This window comes from Protopterus annectens, chromosome 8.part0 (assembly GCF_019279795.1).
Source record: "Protopterus annectens isolate FY-2018-M chromosome 8.part0, PAN1.0, whole genome shotgun sequence".
Taxonomy (NCBI): Eukaryota; Metazoa; Chordata; order Ceratodontiformes; family Protopteridae; genus Protopterus; species Protopterus annectens.
In genome coordinates, this window is record NC_056741.1 from 1816437643 (window position 1) to 1816464056 (window position 26414).

At 39.3% G+C, this 26414-nt stretch overlaps 1 protein-coding gene across 8 annotated transcripts in view; it reads left to right on the top strand.

Moving 5' to 3' along the window:
* The window catches only part of MTSS2 (MTSS I-BAR domain containing 2), a 1242959-nt gene extending 1223521 nt beyond the window's left edge, over nt 1-19438 (top strand). For all 8 annotated transcript variants that reach the window (XM_044081300.1, XM_044081304.1, XM_044081301.1 and 5 more), the window contains 2 exons: nt 2134-2299; nt 18621-19438. In XM_044081300.1, coding sequence (XP_043937235.1) covers nt 2134-2299; nt 18621-19387 — 933 coding nt within the window. In that variant the 3' untranslated portion in view covers nt 19388-19438. The remainder of the gene's footprint in view (nt 1-2133; nt 2300-18620) is intronic.
* Nucleotides 19439-26414: the final 6976 nt, after the last annotated feature.

Below are 26414 nucleotides of genomic sequence, written 5' to 3' on the forward strand. Positions count from 1 at the left end.
ATATACATGCTTTATTGTAGCTGTTTAAATGTAACTGTTTTAACAAAGGATTCTAGAAGAGAAGAGGTTAATCTCAAAATATGAAAATATTTTGAAATTAAATTACCTCTCTTTGGCCATAAAGATTGTATCTTACAGTTCTCGATGCAGCCAGAGACAAAAAGTCTGTACTAGGAAGCTTCCTGCATTGTCTTTAGGGTGAACTAATTGCTACTGTGGAAGGGTGGAGTTTTGAAATTGTTTTATGATTTCCAGGAGCTTAGCAAGGCTGTGTGTGTGTGTGTGTGTGTGTGTGTGTGTGTGTGTGTGTGTGTGTGTGTGTGTGTGTGTGTGTGTGTGTGTGTGTATTATTGGCACATATGTGCTAAATCCTGACAGCTTCTAGCCAAGGGGGAAGCATGGGAACCAGAAGTCAGATGACCAGATGTATGTGATGCCCCTCTGTAATTCATCACAAAATTAATGTTTAATACTAGGTGACACTAAGTCTCAGGGCACTCTGTTTTTGTAAACTGACAAAGAAGGTTCTCTCACCTACTTCATCTTGCCATGTTGTAGTAAGTAACCAGGGAATAATAATTCTTTGGATCAGTCAGGAAAATATAGTAAGATAAGTTAAGTATCATTTTTCTGTAACTGTGTGAACCTGTCCACTTGTGTTATTTTTAATATTTCCTGTAATTGAAACTCTGATTTTTATTGCAAATATATATTTAGTATTTCCATGTTCTTTTATTATTTATTATTACATATATTTAAACTTTTCATTGTGGCTGATCCTTTAGAGAATATTTTATCCTTTAAGAGTACTTATGTTTATTTGATGACACTATGGCCACTCCTGAAAGTCTTGCTGTTGGTCAGCATTACCATTTGTATTAATATTAATTTCACTCAGTATAACTGGGTACCCTTAGAAGAGCCTTAGAGTAGCTGGCTTTTGAGTGTTTGATGGTGGTATAACTACCTTATAGTCTGGGCAGAAGGGGGCATAGCTAGTAAATCAGCCTTTCCCAGGTGTGTGTGTGAAAATCAAATCTCAAAGAGTGTGTGTATGTCAGCTGCTTGGAGCAGGGATATGAAGCACTGGTTCCACAGAGAGTGTGCTGGAGGACTTGGCTTGGACACTCTGCTAAGGACTCAGCCTTACACATGTGGCAGTGGGGAGTCTTACTGGGGATCTGGAGAGAGAGAGAGAGAGAGAGAGGACCCATCCCTTGGACTGACTGTGCTCCCTGTGTGCTCTTAAGGGAAATTGTGCTTGATGCAGAGAGCTGCATCTGGAAATACTGGGTGTATCCATTTTTGTTCCAAGTGAACATCCCTTTCCAGTGTCAGTGGTGAAGATTGAGGCTCCTTGATTAATGGCCTAGAGTGGGGACTTCACAAGCATCACCAGCCTACCTGCCCATTTGTCTTTGGAAGGTGGAAGGAAACTGGAAACACCGACAAAAACTGGCATGAAGGGGGATATGAAAATTCCACATAACCTAAATTAGAATTTACTGGGTAACCAGGAGATATGAAGCATCAGTGCTGACCATTGGTATGCCATATAACTAGTTAATGCATAATGCTAGAGAAGTCCTTTTCCACAGGCTGTCCCTGTAAAATAATTTATGTGATAGTAGGCTATACCTGGTTGTTCAAATTGTACAAATTGGCTTGGAGTGTGAATAGCATAGTCTCACACACTCTGGGGGATAAAAAGTTTTCCTGTAGTATGGGAAAGATAATTTCTTCTCTTGTCACTGGGTTGATGGTCACTTTATAATATGGTGTTTTACAGATATGTGCTGATCAGGTAGTAACAAAATTTTAACACGTATCCTGACTGCACTGGCTGTCATTCATATCAGTCAAAATTAATTTTAGGAACTTGAATAAGATAGAAGACGCAATAATTTTAACTTCCAGAGTCTAATAGAATATAAAAAGGAAAAGCAGTGTTTGCTTTACATTTGCTAGAGTTGATTTTTTTCACAAATTTCTGAAGTAATCTGAGTGGCAGCTATATATTTTATTGTATTGTATTGTTTACAGAATGAAAGCCTTCATCCTGGTCTTGTTTTTACCCTTACATAGGTCTTTACTGTACAACTTTTATTACTTAATTTCTTTATTTTTAAACAGCATGGTGAGGAGGTATCTCCAGCAGCAAGTGACCTGGCCATGGTACTAACCCGTGGGTTAAGCTTGGAACACCAGAAGAGCAGCCGAGACTCCCTACAGTATTCCAGTGGCTACAGTACCCAGACTACTACCCCTTCTTGTTCAGAGGATACAATCCCATCTCAAGGTATGTCTTGCAGTGCCCAGTTTGATACAGTTTACTCACTTCATTCCATACCAGTGTCTGTTGGTTGAAAAAGCCTCATTTGTCTGTTACTACTAGTATTTAAATATAGACCTTATCTGTTTGCTGTGTTGACCTTTTGACTTGGGTTGGCAGGACACAGAAGAGTGATATCACAGAAATATAGGAGACTGTCACATGATTCCTTCCCTATAACTGTCTGAGAAAAGGTGGGACATTGCCAGTTGGTATGAATGCTTTGTTAATGTTTCTATATTGTCAGTCCTCTCCCTGTCTTCCAGTTCACCTACCTTTTTTTGCTTATCATACTACATAACCTGTGTAGTGCTAGGACCCAGACTGTCGAGCACATACCTTGGGTCCATAGGTGATGTCTAGCCTAATGACTCCTGGGGGTCTTTTTAAGCCTAGCCATGTTTCCCAAGCTGAGACTCAAACCCTTTGTTCTATGTTTGGGAGGCAAACACCTTAACCATTATGCCAACCCCCATCTCCTAAGTGTTTGCTGAAACCTGGTAATGAACCAGGGATCATTAGATCTTCAATCTAATGCACTCCCAACTGAGATATGTCGGCTCACTCAAATATCCAAAGCTGGATTCAAACACTGCATTATTTGTGCTTTAACTCTGACCTAACTGCATTAACACACTGAACCACAGAGAAAGCTTAAATGCTGGGCTTTTAATCTACATACTATTATAATCCTAGCCAATAACTAGATGTCAGAACCAAACCTTGTATCTGTGAAGTAAAGACCTTAACCATTATGTCAACCCCTCCCCCATACCACCAGGTCATACAGCTCTGTCTGACAGACTCTTGTTCCAGATGCATGAAGTATGACTGCCAGTGTGCTATTTAGCCCCTTAATACTTGTAAACACACTCAGACTGATGTATTTAGAACACTGGCATATGTGAATATGGTCTAGTATATAAGACAAGACTAGTGACAGTTACATTTTATTGGCTATAACATTTTGGAGAGGATCAAAATCAGTTTTTATTTAGCAAAACTGCAGCGTATCAAACAGTGTGTCATTCTGCTAGCTTTAGTAAGCATATTGTGGATATACTGATGTACCAACTCCAAAGTCAGGTAAATGAAAGTGAAGTGAAAAGGAAAATTGTTAAGTTTCTTCTTTATTCCAAGGTAGAGATCAGAGTGTGGGAGTGAATCCCCTGTACTGAGGTGCAGAAGGAATGAAAACAGATTTTGTTTTATAAACATTTCAAAAGTACTGTTTTCTGCTTCATCATTATCCAGTCCAAAACTAAGACAGAATAAAGTCTTGAAATCCCAAAACACAAGCTGTACAGAATGACTTGTTCTGCTGCTGTGCATTCACTACCCTCATTTTCTTTTAAACAAATTCTGCACCCACCCCCCAGTGGATGTCAATCCTTTATTCTCTGTTGGCCATTTCATTTCACCCTTGTGTATTCTAGGACACTGGGAGAGGGAGATGAGAACCACATAAAGCAGCCATCATCCTGTGGGGGCTTAAACCATTTTTGTATGCTTTCATCCACTCCTCCAGTTAATGGGAAAATGCATGTGCGCTCTTTAACAGGATTGCACTCCCTAGACTATCAATACAATTAATGCAATCCCTGCCTTCTCCTAGGGGGGTACTTGTAGTGGGAATACCTTTTCTCTGGATAGTCAGGGTGGTATCAACCTCTCATTCCTATCCATCCCAGCTAGTGCACAGCTCTAGGAGTACACCAGCTCCTGCATTTGTTTGAGACTTTAACAGTTTGGATCTGACCTTATTAGATTATAACTCAAGAGTCTGATGTCCAGAACATCACAACTTTCAAATTAGCTAAGACTCCTACTGCTGGCATTGTCTTTACTATGTAGTAGAGGAGCATTAGGTGAATAACTGCCAAAGTGCCAGTGATTTAACAGCAGCAATAGAAGGGAGAATCCCAAACTCCTGACCTGTCTTCCTACTCAAAAATTTGTGGCAGCTGAAAGTTCAGAATGGTGATCAATGAGTCCCATGCACAGCCTCTGGTCTTTGCTGGCACACTAGCAAAAGGCTAAAAGAAAATGAGGAGAGACAGTAGTCACACTTTCTTAAATGCAATTCTATACTTGAGACCACCCCCCCATCTCAGTCTGTGACAGTCTTGCCATTTAAGTGTGAAACCTTGAGCTCACACACATCTATTTCTTCAGTGACCAGTAAGGGGCCTAGAATGATTTCATCCCTTTTAACTGGCTTAGGATGCTGGGGTGCAATTGTTGACCAGCCTCTAAGTGATCAGCCTGATTCCTGGGAATGGTCTACCAAGTTACTCAGCCAAAGCTCAAGGTAGAGCTTTTTGTTGGGGGGGGGGGGGTACTATGATTTATCTTACCAAGTCTTCTCCCTGATTTCAGCAAGACTTGGTAACCCAGACAGAGCAAGGTCCAGTAGGTCTTCAATTGTTGGGGTCAGTATCTCAGGAATTAGACTTCAGGCAGACTTCTGGTGTCTGGTAAAGCTTATTACATGGGTGCGGGAGTACACCTTTAAGAAACATGGCTTTATCCCTGCAGCAGGCCAAAAGCAGGTCTCTCAGAATTTCATAATACCTTTGGAAGATATATCATATAACTGTCACTGAACCCTTGGAACAAACACATATTGTATACCTAACCTTATACTCTTTGTGCATGAGCCTACCCTTCCTAGAGTTAGTGGGTGGTGAGGGTTTTCCTCACACTTGGTCTCCTGTTTAAGAGTTAGAAAATTCAGAGGTCATATCTGTATGATGTATGAGGATAACACATTCAGTATTGTCTCACATAGCAAGTTTATTCGGAGTCTTGAGTACATAAACAAGCACTATTAGATGACAAAGCAGCTACCTAATGCTAGATTTGTAAAGTTAATCCAGGTGTCCCCAAGAGTCTTTAAAATAAAACCGAGTAGACTGCACTAGTGGGTTCAAAACTCCATCAATATATTCAGAAATGTTTTCAGTTTTAGTACGGTTATTAGAGATAATAAGTCTGAAGGGTGGGTCAGTGTCATTTTTATGAATTTTGGAATACCAAAAAGTTTTCCTAGATTAGGATTCATAACTAAAAGATATTGGTATTCATCCAGAGAAATGTTTTGGTTAGTTTCTAAGTTTTTCAATAAATGGTCAATGCTGGCAAAATGGGAATAAATATAATCCATGGAGTCATCTTTTTAAAACTAATTGTCTACTAGTATGTTTTCAATTTTTTTGTGTGTACACTTTCTGTTCCATTAGCACTGACCCCTACATTAATGTTACAGAATGAAAGCGCTTAACAACAATTTTGCCTCAGTGTAATTTCCCTTCTTTATTTTTTGAAAGTTACGAAGTTACTTTCGCATATATATATATATATATATATATATATATATATATATATATATATATATATATATATATATATATATATATATATATATATATATATATATATATATATATATATATATATATATATATATATATTATAGGTACCTTTGACAAGTTTAATCAGGCTTCCATGAGCTAACAGACCTTGAACTCATTTCTCTACAAAACTGTAGTCCACTTTTACTAACATTATTGTAAAATAGTTACAGAATGCTGACTTTTATTCTGGGTTCTATTTTATCACATTCCGTGGGAACACTTTTATTTGTAGTGCATCTGCTTTCACTCTTCTAATGCCAGTATCCTTCTGAGAATTAGAGGAGCAGAATTTAGTTATGTGATCCCTCCCTCAATATCTGCAACAAGTTAATTCATTGCTTGTGCTTTATCTTTCAAAGTAGAATGCACTATTCTTATTGCAGCTTTAGATTCAGTTGCAGGCAGTTCAGTTTTAAATATCCTGACAGTGGATCAGGTAAAGTTTGTGACTTGTCAAAATTACTGGAATCAGTTTGCAATAGCCACTTTCTCATATTACTAGGTAATGCTCTTTTAAGTCTGGCCAGTGCTAAAAAAACAGTTAACCACAGCTACATCATGCATCTGAGCTGTTGCCAGTTTGTCAGCATTAAAAGTCCAGTTTTGAAACTTTGCAGTTTGTACTTCAGACATTATCTCAGCCTTCACTAACAATTGCATATTAAATTGTTTGTAGTATAACCATTTCTCCCATGTTGGTGTAAATGTTCAGTGTTTCTCCTGTCTTTCAAACGATACCAAATAAGACTTTATGCCACCTTTATTACATAGTTTCTTAATATCTGGAACATTTCTGGGGTAGCACTCACATTATCCAGTCTCACAATTTGTTGTAGCTGCATAAGTTTCTCATTACTCCCTACTAAGACCATCAAGAAAGCCTCTTTGGTTGTCAGTATAGAAGGGAACACATAAAGTAAGCAAAACTTTTGTCAGCAGGTAGGAGTCCACCAGGTAACAGCAATCCACTCCAAAACTGAGGTACAGCAGCAAAACATGCGTTATTGGCTTCACAGATTTCCTATGGAAATTAACCCAAGCAGTTCAAGTAGATAGCAGCACAGAAACTGTGAGGAACTGTTTAACGTATTTATTTTGGCATTTCCTTGGCTAGCCTGCCCATACACACACCATCAATGTCTGCTCGTAAAACACACAGGAGGCAGAGATGTAAAAAGATATAGCTTTATTTAATGTATGAAAATAAAAAAATAGACCCACTTGGCTTTTCATAGTTTTTCGTTAAGACGGTATTCAACACTGTTTGGGTATGTTCACGTCCACCGTTTACTTCACTCTGCCTCAATCTCATACAAGCCGCTCCAGGCTGTTAAATTGTATTAAAGCTGCAGGCCTCTGCTAGGCCTTTATTCCAGCTTCACAGAACTCTTCAACTTCTCTTCTTTTACAGATCTGCAGTAGGCCTCAGCTGGGTCATCCAACTCCAACAACTACATATCTTTAGGCAGAGACCATGCCGCATCTTGTGATGACCATCCCAGTTGATGCACCAACTTCCTAATCTGCTGTTTCCAAGCTAAAGTCTTTGTATTTACCATAGGATATTCATGCTTTCATTATCCTGTCCAATGGTTCTACAAATCTTAACACACATACTCCTCATTTTCCAACCACAAAAGCATTGCAGCAAAGTTAAATCCAAATCAACCACACCACATGAAGTGCACTTTTCCACAATTACTGACCACACATTAAGAATGATATGCCGGTAGTAAATAAAACTTCAGTTTTCTACTCAAATTAAACTATAATGTAGCAGCTGCATCACTACAAAATCTTTTCTAGCATGGATAGGAGTGAACTAAATTGGGGTGTGGAATGGGAAGAAAACAACCAGTTAACTCCAACAGATGGAATCTGGTATCCCTTGCAGATCTATAAAAGGAAGTAGTTTGGTATTCATTGCAGTGTTCAACACTAGCTATGCCTGTAATTACAAGTCCCCAGTATCTGAGGATGAGGGTTGGGCACTCTTATTTATTTTATTTTATTTATTTGACATTTGTTGACCGGGGTACTACAACTGGGCAGCAGCCCTTTTTCAACAGAGGCCTGATGTGAAAAGCTCCAAAAAGTACAAGTAACAAAAGAAATCACATGACAGAGTTATAACTAAAATTACAATATGTATGAGATATATGTTGAAGCAATATGCTAGAAAACGGTCATTAAATTGAAAACATAATACAGTATGAACATAGTAAGCAGAATGCAGAAAATATAGATACGTTTGTAAAACAGAAAGTAACAAATATATAAACAGGAGATAAGCCCAGGGCAAGAGACAATTTGCAAGACTACAGCTGTGGAAGCTGTAGGAGTGACTGACTTTTAGTAGACTTTATTAGAAGCAAAGGCAGAGAGGAGGGGGGAGAAATGGTTGCTGCAATAGTATTATAGGAGGGGAGGTGAATTAAATTGGATCATAGCATAAGCATGTCCATGATATATGTAGAGTTTCTTTTAGTGTGGTTTTGAAAGGTTTATTTATTTTTTATTTATTTTTATTTTACATTTGTTGACCGGGATAGTCCAACTGGATACATGTCCGTTTTCAGCAGAGGCCTGGGGAAAAAAGCTCCAAAGGCAGTTACAAAAGCAAACATAACATGATACAAATTAAACACAGTTTACAGAGTCTGATGAGCAGTATAAGTTATGCAATCTCATAAACTTATGATATGGCTTAACAAATTAAAACTCAAATAAGTTCCAGTTAAAATAGTATTGGTGCACAAGTATAACTAAAGATTTAGTCAGACTTGGAGCAAGGACATAACCACTGAGACTTGAAATACTGCTTCAGACTTTTCTTGAATTGAGATAGGGTAGTCTCTAGGGTAATGTCAGCAGGCAGTGAGTTCCACATTTTGCCAACAGAGTTGGCGAGCAGGGAGTCACCCGGCTGAGTTGTTGGATTTGATAGTTTGTACTACCAGTCTGTTAGATGAGCGAAGTGGTCTAAGGTTAGAGTGGGGGTAGATAATATTTTTTAGTGCAGGTGTATTTTCAGGTTGGTTAAGTACTTTATGAGCCACTATAAGTTGGCTATACTGAATTATCCTGGGTAGTTCAAGCCATCCAAGATTATTTAGGTTTTTACAGTGATGTGTTCTGTAGGGCAGGCCAGTGGCAAATCTAGCTATGCGATTATAGCAGCTAGAGAGTTTGTTAAGTTCAGTTTTGTTTAAGTTGGTAAGTAAAGGGGAGGCCTAGGAAAGTGTACAGAGTAGATGGGAGTGGACAATGGCAGTTCTAGCAGGTGGGGTTAGGAATGGCTTAATCCTATATAGTGAGCCAAGTGTTTTATTAATGGTTTTGATAGTTTTATTGACACGCACATCAAATTTAAGATTGTTGTCTACGATAACACCTAGGAGTTTCGTGTGGACATCTGGGGAGATTATGGTACCATTATTAGACTTAATGAAGAAGGATAACAATGGGGACCTTTGAGTGGGGGAGAAAAGTAGTAGCTTTGTTTTGCTGGGATTTAAAATCAGACAACAATCAGAGAGCCAGTTTTCACCTAGGTTAAAAATACTCTGAGTTATTGTCTGCAAATCTGGCTGGGAGGTGGCAGAGCAGATCAACGTGGAGTTGTCTACGTATTGAATGCAGTTTGCTTTTGGGATGTCAGTGTGAAGGTCATTAATAAAAATGGAAAACAGAAGAGGTCTCAGAATAGACCCCTGGCGGACACCTAGGGTGTTGGGTAGGAGGGTGGAAAGTTTGTTCTGCCATAGGACAGCTTCTTGTCTATTACACAGATAAGATTGAAACCATTGAAGAGAATGATTGCCTAAATGCATTGTTTTCAGGGTGTGGATGAGTAGATGGTGGTTAACCATGTCAAAAGCCTTTGAAAGATCCAAAAACAGGGCTAAGGATAATTTGTTATTATAGCAATAACCCACGGTTGGGTGTGTGTAATGCTGGATTTACCCACGGTTGGTGTGGTTTGGTCATGAGGGCGAAGCTTACTTTTCTTAAATAATGGCATTTTATAATGCCTCGTTGCTGCCCTTCCATAGCTGTCTGGTATTCTGTGGCAATTCTGATGTACTGCGCATGCGTATGCTTACGCAGTACATCAGAGCTGTGGGTGGAAACAATGGAGAAAGCAAGATCTCTGTTGCTTTTTACAAAGTGTCTCGCTATGTTAAACCCATTTAACATAGCAAGACAGCTTTAAAAAAAGCAACGGAGAAAGGAAGATCTCCATTACTTTTTTTTAAAGCTGTCTCGCTATGTTAAACTACTTTAACATAGTGAGACAGTGTCTAAACAGCAATGGAGATCTTGCGTTCTCCGTTGTTGTAAAAAAAGACTTATACTAATGGAAAAAGTCCAGGCAACCGAACCTTTTTCCATTAGTATAAGTCTGATTTACACCATGCATGCTGACCAGTCAGCATGCACGTTTTGGAATATTGATGGGGGGGGGTCATTGTATAATGTTCCTGTTATAGTTTATAGCATTGGAAAAGGTGAGGAGGGCTGTGATGGTACTATGATGTGGCCTTGAGCCATGCTGAGAGGTAGCCAGGGGGTTGTTCTGGATTAGATAGTGCAGAAGCTGTTTATGGATACACTTTTCCATAATTTTAGCCAGAGGTGACAAGATAGCTATGGGTCTAAAATTAGACAGTTCAGTAGCGCTATCACCTTTATGGAGGGTTGTGACACGATATATTTTCCAGATAGAGGGTACTATAGCTTCTGATATGGTGCAATTGATTAGAATGGATATGGGGTAAGCTGTGATATCTGCAGCATTTTGCAGATGTTCAACAGGGAGAAGATCAGCAGATAGGGTAGTAGGTTTTAATTTTTTGACAAGGGTACAAATGAAAGATGTAGAGACTGGTTGGAAGCTAAAGGAGAGCTGGGTACTGGGAAAGGCATCTTGTATGTTAGAGGGGTTCAGAGGTAACTGGCTAGCTAGGGCCTGGATAGTCTTGGTGAAGAAACTATTAAAGGTGTTAGCGACATCCTGTGGTAGTCTATCAGTAGAGGCTGAGGGAGTTGGAGTGGCGGTTTGTCCTGGGTGGAGTAGTTTATACCTGCCCAGAACTTTTGAGGGTTATTTTGATTTCTCTGCTGGAGATGGAAGTAGAAGTTTTTTTATCTAGTAAAATGGATCTTTTTGTCTCACTCCTTAATTGCCGAAATTTAATTTGATCTAGAGGGGCTTTAGCGGCATGCCTTATTTCTGATTGTTATTTTTGATTTGGTATCTTTAGAGAGCCTTGGTGCGATTTTTGTTTTGGTCCTAATGGAGCGAGCAGGAGTATGAGACTCAAGGATGGTAAGGAATCCAGGGGCAAGTATTTTAGGGCAGACCAATTACATGATTTGAGTTCGTCCTGAAACTTGGTAGGATTAAAGCTCTTATTATTTCTTATTGTTCTATAGGTGGGCTGATGGAAATTATTGGTTTTGTGTTTACAAATAAAGGTAAGAAAGTGATCACTGAGGTCGTCAGGGAGGGTCCCTGATGTATACATTTGGGAGTGACTATTGATTATCCAGTCTAGTATACTTTCTTTGTGATTAGGTTTGCCTATCCTGGTAGAGGTGGATATGACCTGTGTAAACCCATACATGTTTACATGGATAGTAGGAGATTGCGAGGAGCAGGTGTTCCAGTCAATGTTAAAATCTCCACGTAGTATGGTTTCTTGTGGATAGGTACTAGCTAACCAGTGGATGATATCTTCCAGTGTGTTGGTAATATTCCCTGGGGGAATATACATGCAGACAATAATTATGCATTTGTTTTTATTAATCTGAAATTTGGTAGAATGTATTTCTGCATTATTGATCTGGGGGTGGTTGTATGGGGTCTAAAGTAACAGTGTAGATTTGAAGAGTACAGCTACCCCACCTTCCATCCTAATTGTGCGGTCAAGTCTAAGTATATTATACCCAGGTGGTAAAACTTCATTATCTGAAGTTGATGGCTTTAGCCCAGTTTCAGATGGACACAGTATATCAGGGGAGTGGAATTCAAAGAGGGCATGTAAGTTATGTACTTTATTGTTTATGCTTCTAATATTTAGATGGCAGACCAGGAGGGAGTTGGGGGACCTATTTATAGATAATGTTTTGCATATGAGGTTGAGCTATCTAGAGTGGATGGGACAGCGTTTGGGTGAATATCTCCATCATTTGTGAGGTTATAGTGTTAAGTTTACAGCAAGCTTCAGGAATTTGTTTATTAGTTTTTGATAATGTTTGGATTTTGAGCTGATGTATCTAGATATAATAGGCTGATGGTATATTGTGGTTAAGGAGTTGGATATAGGAGTAATTATTGGGTGACCTGTCATATTTGATACAACTGGGGTGGTTTGACATTTTGGATAGTGAAATCCTAGGTAATACTGATTTTCATAATTGGAGAGGAGATATGGAATTAACATAACGGATAGCAGAGAAAGTATTGACATTGTTTTGGATGAGAGGCAGAGTTAATGTACTTATTATAATGTCACCAGGATTTGGTGGATGGATAGGAAATGGAGGGGGGAGGTGAGGGGCTGGGTTAAAATGAGTACACAACTGATTGGATCAGATAGGAGGGGTGTGGTTTTATGGGTATAAAGTTAGCAGCACTGGGGGCGGGTGGAAATTGGGGGGAGGGGTGCGGAGCAAGCCCAAGCACAGTAAGGGCAAGTTGAGCAAGGTTAACCAGATACAAGGATTTTAGAGCCTGAAAATATAGGTAAGTACACTGGGATTTTATAGTAAGGGATGTATAGTAAGGTTTTTTATGTTTTATTTTACTGCTTAAAGTGTTCCTTTAGCAATTTAGGGGTTGGTAAAACTTTTTCTTTTTAGCTTGCAATTGAATGCATAATATAGGGGAAATACTTGTTTAAAGCATCCAGTATTCTTTAGGGATAGCTGCTTTGATTTAGACAATATATTAGAGTTTTAGGGAGTTGGTTCTGTATTTAGGGCTAACTAATAGTGCTGTAGACCCAGGTCAGCATAAACTGTGGTACAAACAGAGAGAATTTAGAGATAGTAACCTTAGCAGGTCTGTTTATTCGAGGAACAATTCAGAGCAGGTTTTCAGCTTAAGTTTCCACAGGGTAAGATCTTTCTTATAATACAAGTTTTGCAGGACAGCTGTTAGAAGAGGATAGTACCTGATAGGGAAAAGATTAATTAGATAACACGAGTATCTAGTTTAAAAGTAAAGCAGTTTCCTTAATTTAAGGGAGTCACAGTGCCCCAAATGATAATTAAAGTAGCATTTCAGATAATTTCCTAGTCACTATTCAGTAATCAATCAACTTCATATATCATTCTAAGTACAGGTAGTTTCAGGTTCAAAACACTTTAACAGTGCAGTGTTTTATGTTCAAGACAGACAAATATAAAATTACAGCGTTTAAGACAATTCAGTACAGAATATTATCAACTTGTCGCTAACTAGTATCCAGTAGCTAATAATATTATGTTCCTGTTGCTAATTAGTTTGGGGTTAGAGATCTGTCTAACACTTTTCAAGCATTTGCCACTGAATAGCTGTAGAGGAGTTTACCATTGTTTTTGTTTGGTGCATAGACTTGCAGAAGATGCTGTTGGGAGCTATGGAGGGCACAGCTGGAAGCATAGGGCTGGATGAGGATAGAGAGAGAGGTACAGGAGGAGGGTTCATGTAAGGTAGAATGAGGTATGAGAAACTGGGGTAGTAGGATTTGATGATGAAATTCCAATCACTGCAGTGTTTTCAAGGCTAGGCAGTGGTGAGGGTGGTGGGGTCGGTTAGAGGCAAATCTTGCAATTTTATTATAGGTAAGTTCCAGTTTTGACCAAAGATTAACTTGCATATTAGTGAGAATAGGGGCAACGTAAAGAAGGTTGCGGAGTAGGAATGCTTGTGCAAGAGAGAGCCTAGTAACATCTGTGAGGAATTTTTTATGCCTATGTAGCAGGCCTTTTGATATGCCTTTTTGATGCACTGCTGAATTTGGAGATCGAACTTTAGTTGGTCATTGATAATAACTCCTAGCAATTTGGTGTGAGGTTCAACAGAGATGATGGTCTTGTTAAGGGAGCAAACAGTAAAAGTAGATTTATGATGTTGTAGAGATTTAGGGAGGAATAGGGGAACTTTTGTTTTCTTAGGGTTAAGTAACAATTGGTTGGAAGTTAGCCATATTTCAACTGAGTGCAGATACTCTTGGGTGAGGGTGTGAAGGTGGGTGATATTGGCAGAGGAGGAGATGATGGTGGAATCATCAACATACTGTATGACTGTTGAGAGTGGACAGGAAGAGTGTAGGTCATTAGTAAAGATATTAAATAACAGGGTTTCAAGGATGGAGCTTTGGGGTACCCCAGTTTGTACTGGTAGGAAGGGAGAAAAATTAGATTGCCATTTAACTGCCTGGAATCTGTTGGAGGGATAGTTGGAGAACCAAGAAAGTGCAGAGTTGAAGAGATTAAGGGTAGGCAGTTTGGATAGAAGCAATCAGTGGAAAACAGTGTCAAAGGCTTTGGAAAGGTCCAGAAGCAAATATAAGATTAGCTTGTTGTTGTCACAAGAATTTGTGATAGAATTAGTGAATGATATCAGAGCAGTAGCTGTACTGTGATTTGGGTGAAAACCATGCTGTATAGAGGTAAACAGATTTTCTAGTAGGAGGTGACTGTAGAGCTGTTTGTGGATGCACTTTTTGACAATTTTGACAGGGGAGATATAATGGCAGTTGGCCTGAAATTTGAGGGGTCAGTTGAGTTGCCACCTTTATGTAAGGGCATGACATAGGATTTCTTCCAGATTTCAGATACAGTGTTTTCTTTGATTAACCTATTGATTAAGATAGAGATAGGGTAGGCAATAGAATTGGCAGAAAGTTTTAGGAATTGAGGAGGTGGTTTATCAGCTGATGGAGAGCATGTTTTAAGTTTGCTAAAGAGTGACTTGATATAGGTTGTGAGGATGGGTTTAAAAGAGAAGGGGGTTGGGTGGGTTGATGAAGAAAGGGTGGGGTAGGTGATGGTGACATTTTTTGGTTAGATTGCGAATAGAGTCAATGAAAAAGGAATTAAGAAAGGTATCAGTATCAGTGGGAGAACTGTTAGGGTATTGATTGGGTGATGAGGGGCTACCAGGATGTAGTAGTTTATTTACTGATTGCCAGATGTTTAGGAGATTGGAGTGAGGATTATGAAGAGGTTTTTGGAAATAGTTTCTCTTGTCAAGGGTGATCTTTTTTTTTTGAGTTACGTTACCAAGCTCTCTTTAGGACAGAAGATCAGTGGAAATGTTAGATTTTTCCATTGTTTTCTATACACTCTCTATCTTATGCATAAGAGTATGACTGACTTTCTTTAGCCATGGGGCATATTGGGTTATGATTTGTATCTTCCTGATGGGGACAGGGAGTTAAGTGTATCTAGAAAGATGTTGTTAAATGCCAGGACAGCTTCCTCCAGGGGAAGGTCATAAAAGAAGGAACAGTTAATTTTAGAGAGTGAGTGGTTGAAAGAGTCTGGATTTATGTTTGAGAGCTTATGGCAGTCTTTGCATTGCTGGGAACTGTATAGTGGGGTGAGTGTCGAAGTATGAAGAGTTGTGGTAGGAGTTAGAGTTTGAGTTAAGGACCCAATCTAGTGTGGAGCAGAGTTGATATATTTATTTAGATGAGTGGAGGCAAAGGTTATCTGGGAGAACTCAAAGAGATTAATGGAGGTGTTAGGGGAATCAGTATCAAGGGCATTCCAATTGATGTTAACATCACCCAAGGTGGCAGTTTCATATGAGACAGAGTGAGAGATCCAGGAGAGAAATAACTCTAAGATAGAGATGCTGTTTCCTGGGGAGATATAGATAGAAGCAATTTCTAGTTTCTTGTGATTATTCTGTTTACAGGTGACAATGAGAACATCAGCTGGGTGGAAGTTTGGAAGAGTGATTGGTATAAGGTGGAGGGAGAGCTGATTAGAGTATATAATTGCAACCCCACCACCTTTTTTCTTAAGTCTATTTTGGTGGAAGATGTTATTTATTTTATTCACAAGACTCTGGATGTTGAAAGATAGAAAAGATAGGTTTTGATAGAAGAGGATAGGAGGGTCTGCTAGGTAGTACTGGGAGTAGAGTTTAGGGAGTGTGAGGGATGAGCACAGAGAGAGGAGCTGTAGTTAGGTCCCAGGTTGTATCACCTGATAGCAGTAGATTTAAAATGAGTATTTTGAGAAAATTAAAGTGGTTGTATTGGAGGTAGTTTTTTGCTTTAGTTTTAAGATGAGTGTGGGACTGTGGGTAGTTGTAATATTGTGATTATATACAAGGTAGTGTTGCAATGAGGAAAAAGTGATGGAGTTATAGGGAAAGAGTAGGTGGCAGAGAGTTTGGTTAGAGAGTAGGTTATAGTAGGTGTAGAGTGTTTGTATGTGAAAGCACATTGATATGAGGTAGCGAGGGAAGTAAGGATTAGAATCGGTGAGAGAAGAAGAATAACTAGGAAGCTGTTAGAATATTTAAGATTTGGGAGAAACATATTTTGGCAGTCTATTTGGAAGTAAAGTAGGTTGCTAAAATATTACTGTATGTTAACAGGTGGGGGAGAGACTATGCAGAGGTCTATAATATGATAGCTTGGTTAAAGTACAGAGTATGTGAAGTTTGATTGGAGGGCTGGGAGGAAGTTGGGTGGGAAAAGAGGGTGTGGTTATTGGGTATAGAGTATAAGTGTAGTGTATGCATGGGTGGGTGATGTGCAATGCATCCCAGATCGTCACGGTGCACAAACTAACAGTCTGACCCATGCTGCTGCTGCTTCAGTTAGGGTCTTTTCCCTAACATGGTGTTCTTCTGTCGAGCAGTGTGCACAGACAGAAAATGAGACAATCTTTCCCTTCCTGTGTTTTATTCTACTTTGCTACCATCTCTTGTCCACTAAGTGGCATTAGCAGTGAAGTTATTCTCTACCCCTCCCTAGAAATTAGTACATTACATGTTTTTCTTAACCTCTGCCCCACTCAAAAATGACAAACAAATTTCGGGTAAGTGGTGTAAACTTAGCAGGGGGTAGTGATTTCAGGGATGACAGCATGCTTGGTTGCTTTTGCCACTTGTTGTGTCTTTCGGCTTTTCCTGGTTAGGGGTCGCCACAGCGGAACTCCGGTCCACTAATGATTGGCAGTAGATTTTTACGTGCCGAGTTGCCAGCTCTGATGCACAGCCTTCAACGAAGGTATGCCCATTCACGCATGTCTCCACACAGAAGACGCTCTAGCTGAGACTCGAACAGGACAGCATCTTACTGTGAGGCAACAACTCTACCGCAACACCACCACCGCAGTCTTGGTTGCTTTTGCCTCTACATATTGAAAAAGAAAACTTTGTAAACAATTAGCAGTGCCAGTAGCACAAAAGGTGGCACACTCACCTTTGGTACAGAAGGCTTTGGGTTCTGTTCCCATGCCAGGTAGATGGATTATAAATGGGGTTGCTGCACTCCTGAATGGTATTGTCCTTCAGATGACTTCTTAAACTGCGGTGTCATCTGCATGAGTTCGTAGTAGCACAGGGGATATAAAAGATCCCACTGCACCTATTGAAAAGAGTAAAGAAAGTTCCCTGATACCCTGGCCAAATTTTCCCTAGTAGTATAAATACCACCTCTGGTCTCCCTTGAAAAAAATTCCACAAGCCTAGTGGGACTAACATGGTCAACAAAAGATTATTAAAAAATTAAAGTATCAAATAGATAACGCTGTAAACATGAAGTACTGAAAAGAGTTACAAGATATTTGCAATTTGTTCTGAGTACAAAATTACTGAAAATATCAATAGCCCGATGATGATGTTTATGCCTGAAGTATTTGGCATTGCCCATTGAACTTTGTTGTTTCATTTGTCAGTACCTGCTTTACCCCATCCATAGTTGTAGGGGAGACAGAGCCTATCCTGATACCAGTTAACCATGAAGTGATTTATTTAAGAATCGTGTGCTGGTAAGGGGACAGGCACCCTGCACTCCATTCTAGGAGGATGCACTCCATACATCCACTGCTTCATTGTAACTCTTGAGGTTGTACAACCCCAGATTAAAATAGTATTATATTTCAGTCAAAAAACAGGCATTTTTTCCCCAAGGTTATGAAAACTCAGCATTGGACCATAGTAGTGGAGGGCTGCATGGCTTCCCCTTCTACACGATGTTACACTTTTACATGTGTTTGACCCAACTGTACATATTACTGACAACTGGCATTTTTTAATACTCCCAAGTTTCAGGCATATTAATCTTCTTTCTCCTCAGCTCAATATTTTTGCTATTTTTCTTTTCATATTCTTTAAAAGTAGAAATGAAGACTGCCCTTAGTAAGAGAGCTAGAGTCCGTTACTTAGGTATTTAAATGCCATACAAGGCCATGTCAAACCCTGAGCTGTTGGACATGCTCCACTTAAAGAAATCCCAATCCCTCAGAGCCACACGCTTCAGGGATCTAAACCTTGTCATCACAATGAAAAAAACATGCTGGAGGGATAGGTTCCTGACCCAGAGACTCGCCAGACTCTGGAATAGACTGCCCATACATGTCAAGCAGAGCGCCTCCTTGGCCCTCTTCAAAAGGAACCTTGACGATTGGATGAGAGATAGGAAATTCACCCGGGGGATCACGTCAGTCATCCTGCTAGACAGGGGTCCAAGGAAGTAAATATTATGGGAAGAAATATCCAGAAAATTGTTATGGCTGGGCCTGTATAGGCCCTAGGGCCGATAGCCTAGTACCAACCTATGAACTTATGAACCTATGTTTGTTTCTTTTTTTTCAAATTTTGTTTTGGTTCATCACTAAATTTTGTTTTCATTCAGTTTCAGATTATGACTGTTACTCTGTGAATGGAGATATGGAAGGTGAACAGCAGACGGAGTTTGATAAATCATCCACTATACCCCGTAACAGCAACATTGCTCAGAACTATCGACGGATGATCCAAACTAAACGTCCAGCCTCTACTGCAGGATTGCCATCTGGGACTACACAGCCAACCAGTACTACTCCAGGAGTTGCCACCATTCGACGCACACCATCTACCAAGCCGTCAGTGCGTCGTACCCTATCCAATGCAGGGCCTATCCCCATTAGGCCACCCATAGTTCCAGTAAAAACACCCAGTGTGCCTGATTCACCCAGTTACACTGGTCCTATGAGGGCTGGCAGTGAAGAGTGTGTATTCTATACAGACGATGCCTCCCCTAATGCTGCAGATCTTACAAAGGGTTCCCCCAAGAGGTTAAGCTTGCCCAACACTGCTTGGGGAGGTGGTGGTGCCACAGAAATCTCTGTATATGCTGGAGCGATTGCTTTGTCATCTGAAGAAGACCAACAGCTTGCTGCCAATCGACACAGCCTGGTAGAAAAGATCGGAGAACTAGTTGCCAGTGCGCATGCTCTGGGTGAGGGACAATTTCCATTTCCATCTGTGCTTTCAGATTCAGTGCCAGAAGCCAGCTCTCCTGCTCCACCCCCAGATACATCAAGTGAACCCCCTGCAGAAAATATGCTAGTGGCGATTCGCCGTGGGGTGCGACTTAGGAAGACCATCACCAATGACAGATCAGCACCTAGAATATTGTGATGATAAAACTGAATACCATTACAGAACAGGGTTAAAACTTGGAGAAATAAAAAAAAAATATATATATATATATATATATATATATATATATATATATAGCTATACATAAATATATATATTTACCAGATTATTAAAGCCGTTCCACAGGTGGAACTATAAAGTTTCCATGAGAAACCTCTTTAAGCAAAAACAGGACCATGAAAAATGATGTAATACAGCACTGAACTGTCACTGGAGCCTGTTTTACATTTGTCTCTCATCCTTATGTGTGAGAGTTTACTGCCATAAATAAGCAGGATAAAGTGCAAAGGACACTGTGAGGTTTTGGTGAAGTGGACAAGATTTGAAGAACTAACACCTTAGCAATGATATTAAAACAAAGTAAAAGTTTACTTATAATTTATATTTTATCATTTGTTTGGCTTATGTTTGTCTGCATTGTAAATGACACCCACCAATTTTTCACGATCACTTCACACCAGTATCATCATGCTATGTCACTGTAGTAGATATCAGACTGCATTTTCACATACTGCATCTGCCTTAGGTTGATGGAGGTTTGTGTCTTTTAACATGGTACACGTCAGGTGAACACTGTACAGATTTTGTATAGAAGGGCTGTGCTCAGGAAAAATAAGTTGTCTTCACAAGAGAGCTCACAAGATTTTGTTTTGCAATAGTTCTGTGAGTACGTATAAAACAAGTTAGCTTCCTAATACGTATGTTGTACTTTACTTCTGCTGTAACGTTTTGAAGAGATGTGTCCTACAGGCATTGTGTCAATCTGTCTAGCAGATTTCTGCCATGAAAAATTTCTAGAACACTTCACTCCAGCACTCCACCACCAAGCAATGATCTCATGTTTATAAAGTAATATGTAAAGTTTTAGGCGCATGTTTCAGAATAGAATGCAACTTAAATCACATTTAAATGTGTTAAAACAAACTTGAAGGAAAAGAAAAATGAAATATTCTGTAGCAAGGGGAAACCTGGCTGATAGGAAGAAGAGGTGCGTTGTAAGTGAATGTTGCTTACCAAAGGTTTCGGAAATCCTGAAAGAATGAGAAAATGAGCACAATTATTTTTCAGTGAAGCGGACTGAGAAATGGGTCGAAGAAGGTTTGAATAGTACTGTTCTCAAGGTAAAGAAAGCTACTTACAGATGTCTTTTAGGACATCAATGAATGGAGAGAAGGAAAAGAGAATGTCATGAGGAGGGAGGAAAAAAAAGGGAAAACAGAACGTCATGATAAGGTAGAGAAGAACACTGAGTAAAGAAAAGCTGAGAGAAAGCAGATATGAGCGTACTGTCTGTGGCATCAATTATTGGAAAGCTGAATCTATGTTATAGAGGCTGGTGAAATAAGAGTAAGGAGAAGAGGCAGAACAGGAGATGAGGTTAGGAAGGGGCTTTTGTCTGTCAGGGTAAATGGAGCCCTAAAAATCAGATTGTGTGTGTGTGTGTGTGTGTGTGTGTGTGAGTGTGTGTGTGTGTGTGTGTGTGTGTGTGTGTGTGTGTGTGTACTTGAAGCTGTTGAAAGTAAATGTCTGTTGGCACATTGTCTGGTTCCTAAGGCAGAAACACATTCTACATAAACAGTGAACCAGGCATGGAAGAGAGTATCGTGCATCAGTGTTGACAACTGCATGTAATGTGTGAGCATTACTACTGTGTGATGGAGACCATCCTAAAGACATAGACAGGAAGCCATAGTTGGTAACCTTTTGTTTAGGAGAGAGACACATTGATCAGAAGCAAGGCCTTTGACTCCTTATCCCCCAAGATGTTAAGTGAGAAATTAGGAGACCCACAGGCAAGCATTAAGGTAATAAATTGGGTAGCAAATTATTTTGGAAGAAGACAGAATGGGGTGATCCTGATGCATAAATGTTCTTTTGGTTGGGACCTGAGATTATGTTCATAAACATGGTGAGGGAACCAAATGAAGAGCAATGCTTTTCAGTATAACAAAGTAATGAGTATAGATTCTGGTAACGTGCTTGTGTGCATCTCACTTCCTGACATATGCAGCTGCATTTTGTGTGAGCTGGTACCGTCTGATTAACAAGACATGCATTTCTGTGACAACAGCTGCAAATGAGTTGTAGATTCCAAGAGAACATCATCTAACATATAGTAACATCCTTTCTATGGACTGGGCTGTACACATGCAAAAAGAGAAAAGTACCCATGCATGAAGTTCAGCTGAAGAGAGGATGCTATATGTCACTAAATATCAGCATGACACATATCTGGAGATGATATACTGACTTGACTGCATATAGTATAGTAAAACAGCAGGCATGGCATGCAGAGTATTGAGAGTGTTACTGCAGTTTGTAAAGGGTCATCTGGTTACTCTGCAAATCCTTGCATTTGTTTTGTGTGCAGCATGAAAAGTAGGAAGGGAGTTCTTCCATAAAAATATAAAATGACTAGTTGAGAATAGTATGAGAGGTGAACATCAGTGATTTAGTTCCAGCAGCTTAAAATATATGTAATGTAGTACATATTTTTTCAGTGCTGTGAACAAGAGAGATCCCCATGTGGCTGGTTAACTTAAGTAGGTATTAAATACACTGTAGAAAACCTGGACAGCCATTTGTAAACTGAAGGAAGAGAAGTTTAGAAACAATTTCTTACTAAAAGGGTGGTATCACAATGTAGCAACCTCCAAAGTAAGACAGCTGCTGAAAGAAAGGTGATGAGGTGTAGGATGGGTTAAGAACACAGACTGAGAAGGATGGAGTGTGAATTCAAGATGTCAAACTTTTCAAACACATGGACTCATTAGCTGGAACTTTCTTCTTTCTGCTCACTATTGCTGATATACAGCTCTGTATTTGTCCACCTGTGCAGTTTGTATCAACAGCATATTTTATGTCCACTGAGCTGCATAGTTATTCAGCCATCCTGTTTTTGTATAGCTTGAGCTCTTTGTGTATCTAACTGCTTGCTTTACTTTCTTTTATGTCTATGGTGTTAACAGTAAGTTGATATTTTACTGTTGACATCATGCATGTGTATATTGCTTTGCCTAGTAGCATTTGTTTTCCCTTAGGGTTTGCAGCACTATCATATTGCCTGATAACTGAAAAAGCTTGTTCATGTTGTGTGTCTGTGCTGCCCTCCTGTAGTGGTTGTTGGGATAATATTTTATGCTTTGTTATAGTAGAAAATATGTCTTTTGATAAATATTTATTTCCACTTCTCCTGGATCCAAAGCAGAAGGATGGCAACCTAACATGTTAGTGAGAAGTACCCACTTCATATTGAATTGGTGATGTATAGAATTCCTTCCCTTTCCCCTAAGATGTGTGAACAGGAGTAGTGTTATATAGGGTGCTTTGGGTGGCAGGTGCAGCCCTCTACTACAACTAAAAACAATTTATTCATTTATTTATTTATTTTAAGTAAAAATGTATTATTTACTAGGTGCAGTGAGCTTGCACCTGATAAGTCAGTAGGAACTTAGAAAGTTAATAGGAACCGTAAAGTCCATTGGCAGTCTAATCAAGGTTTACCTAAATTCATCATTACAGAAACCCTCTGAGATGGAGGTGTCATGGTAATACATGTTTATCTTACATGACTGCATCCCAAAGATTGTGAACACCATTTCCAAGATGCCTAGCTGGTAATATCTTAAGGGTCGATATTAGAAGCATGAAAACTCAGTTCAGTAAACGGCTTTCACATCGAAAATGCTGTTTGTCAAATTCGCTTTTTTGGGGGGCTGTGCCCCCCATACCCCCCGCTAATTATATATACCAACTCTGACATTGTACTACAGTGAGGAAAGGGCAAATTTTCCAATCTTCACTGTATCGCAATCTCATTATAACAGTTTGCTGAACTGAGTTTTCGTGGTTCTAATATAGACCCATATCTTAATGTAGCACCCAATTCATTTTTGCGAATTGTGTATCTAAAATACTGCATGAGATATTCTGACAAAAATGAGATGGTGGGCAAGAGATGTAGCCACAGAGGCTGATGAATAGTCTTTTCTCACTGCATTGTTTCATCCAGTACCGAATGTTATTGTGGACATAACCTCTCAACTTCTTAGAGCAAGAAATCTGGACAAAGCCATTAATAAAAGTGGGGCAAAGGCCCAAAACTAGGGGCAATTTTTAAATATTGCTGTTAGAAACTTAGAAAATTGATAGACTAACAGGTTTTGCATTAGCATGAATTTTCCAAAGGGTATTGTGTCTGAAACTGAAATGCTTGTCATTATTTTCTGTCTTCAGTCTTTAATGATTTGCCACTAATTTGCCAGAATGCCACAATTTTATGAAAAATGAGCCAAAAATAGGAGGCAAAAATCTGGGCATTCTGCAAAAATTTGCAAAAAGTTGAGAGGTATGATTATTGTGGATCACCTTGCTGTTACTAACTCATTTACACATCTGTATGTATGTATGCCTCTGTGTGTGTGTGTGTGTGTGTGTGTGTGTGTGTGTGTGTGTGTGTGTGTGTGTGTGTGTGTGTGTGTAGTGTGTATATATATATATATATATATATATATATATATATATATATATATATATATATATATGTATATATATATATATATATATATATAGATATGTATATATATATATATATATATATATATATATATACACACACATAAAAATTCACCTTAAACATCTAGGGTGAAAAAAATCATCCTAGTCTTTCAAATCCCTTAATAATGGAAGCAGGAAAATACAGATGAGGCTGCCACACAACAGTATTCAGAACTAGTATCTCAGACACAGAGAGGGTTAAATCACTTCCAAGGCGACTGCGGTGGTGGTGCTGTGGTAGCGTTGTCGCCTCACAGTTAGATGTTGCCCATTCGATTCTCAGTTAGAGCATCTTCTGTGTGGCGACATGCGTGAATGGGCATTCCTTCGTTGAAGGTTGTGCATTAGGCCCAGCAAGCCAGTACGTAAAAATCTACTGCCAATCATTAGCGGACCGGAGTTCCGCTGTGGCGACCCCTAACCAGGAAAAGCCGAAAGACTTTAAGTGGGAGTAGGATACTGTAGCTGTACAGAGCTTCATTTGGTTTGAAATATCTGCAGAGCTTTCTTCTTTCACCACCATTCCTTTCAGCACTTTGGACTTTTCTTTCACAAGTCCTTATTTTCTGTAGCACTTTATCTTTTCTTTGAAAACCTTCAGTTTGCAAGGCACTTAAACTTTTGTGAGTGAGACTGCAATTCTACATGCAGTCATGATTTAATTTAGGGGGCATTTCCTGCTATTTGTGGTAGTTTATTCTTGGCAGTGTCCTGTGTTCATTTTTGACATTTTTTATTGGAAACTTATTAGCGGTGTTGTGTGTTCCTTTCAGCTATTTTTATTGTAAACTTTGAAAGGTCCATGCCTTTGTAAAGTCTGTTGACCACACATTTTGGTATGGTATTTTTCATTCTCTGTTATACTTTATCCCTAAATTCTGTCTAGGAGCAATGATTTCCTGTAGCACTTTGAGCCACCATTTTCTCCAACATTAGTAGTAAACAAATATACTGTGGTTATGGACATCCTGGCATATTTTGATCCTAACATCAGTGATAAAGTTCTTGGCAGCTTGTGTGTTTAGAGGCATATTTTGATCCTAACATCAGTGATAGTTCTTGGTAGCCTGTGTATTTTTAGAGCACTAGGTTCTACAAACCCATATTTGCTACTGTATCATAATCCTTAGTAATGGTAACCAAGTTTTGTATTACCTGATGGATTCTGCCATTAAATATTATCAAAGAGGGACCCTATCACTTTGTACTGCCCCATATCTAGTGGGTTTGTCACAAGGCAGTTGCATTTTCTGACATTCTAAGTACTGCAGTTAGTTGCAGATCTTTTTTACTGTGATATTTATTTCAGTGTTAAATGCTGCAGAAGGGCTTTCTCTTTCTTCATTGCATCATGGTCTTGTGTTTTGCAGTTGGACCCCTTCTTTGATATATGTATATAAACATATATATATATATATATATATATATGGGTACCCTACACATTACCGAAATGCCATATCACTGACATTCATATAAGCTAGCCAGCAACACCAAATTGACAGAACACTGACCACTGGAAACACCGAGGGAAAATGGACGGTGAATAACTCATTGGACAATCCGACAACAACACAACAATGGCAGCAAACAAAACAAACCCATGTGGTGGGCAGGGCTGCACCCTCCGCATACACACACACACACACACACACACACACACACACACACACACACACACACACACACACACACACACACACACACACACACACACAGACACATACCCCTAACTAAATATACCAACTCCGAGATTGCACTACTGTGGAAGTAAGGGGCAAAGGTCAACATGCTGGCCAAGCACTTCCTTACCATCAATTTTCTGTCGGTGTTCCAAGCTGTCCAGTGATCTGTCGTTTTGGTGTTCACGGCTCACTCATATGAAAGTCGGTGATGTGGCATTTCAGTAAAGTGAAGGGGACCCATGTATATATATGTATATATATATATATATATATATATATATATATATATCGGGTCTATGTTAAATCATCGAACACTTAAAAAAGTGAAGGATGATTTATCGAACCCATGTAAGTGAAAGCTTACAATCCCAAATGCTTAGAACAGCCATTCTTTTCCAAGGGAAAAAAAAAAAAAGGACCGTCATAACCTGTGGCAGGGAATATGAAAATGACAAAATTTAAAGTTTTCTTCAACATGTGTGATAAGAAGAAAAAAATCTCTTGGGTAATGTTAACTGCAGTGTAAGTTTGGGTTCTTTTTGTAATATTCTGCTCTAGTCATAGGCCTGCATTCATGAACATTATACACAGTAGGGCCAAGGTGATGTGGATGGACAAACCACATGCCAGAGCTGTGCACAATCCATAAACAGATCCGTACACAATGGAGTCATGCTCTACCCCACTGGGTACATGAAGGAGACCAGGCAGGGAGGAGGCATACAAAAGGGGATCCACAGCATGTCTCATGATTCACAAACATGTAG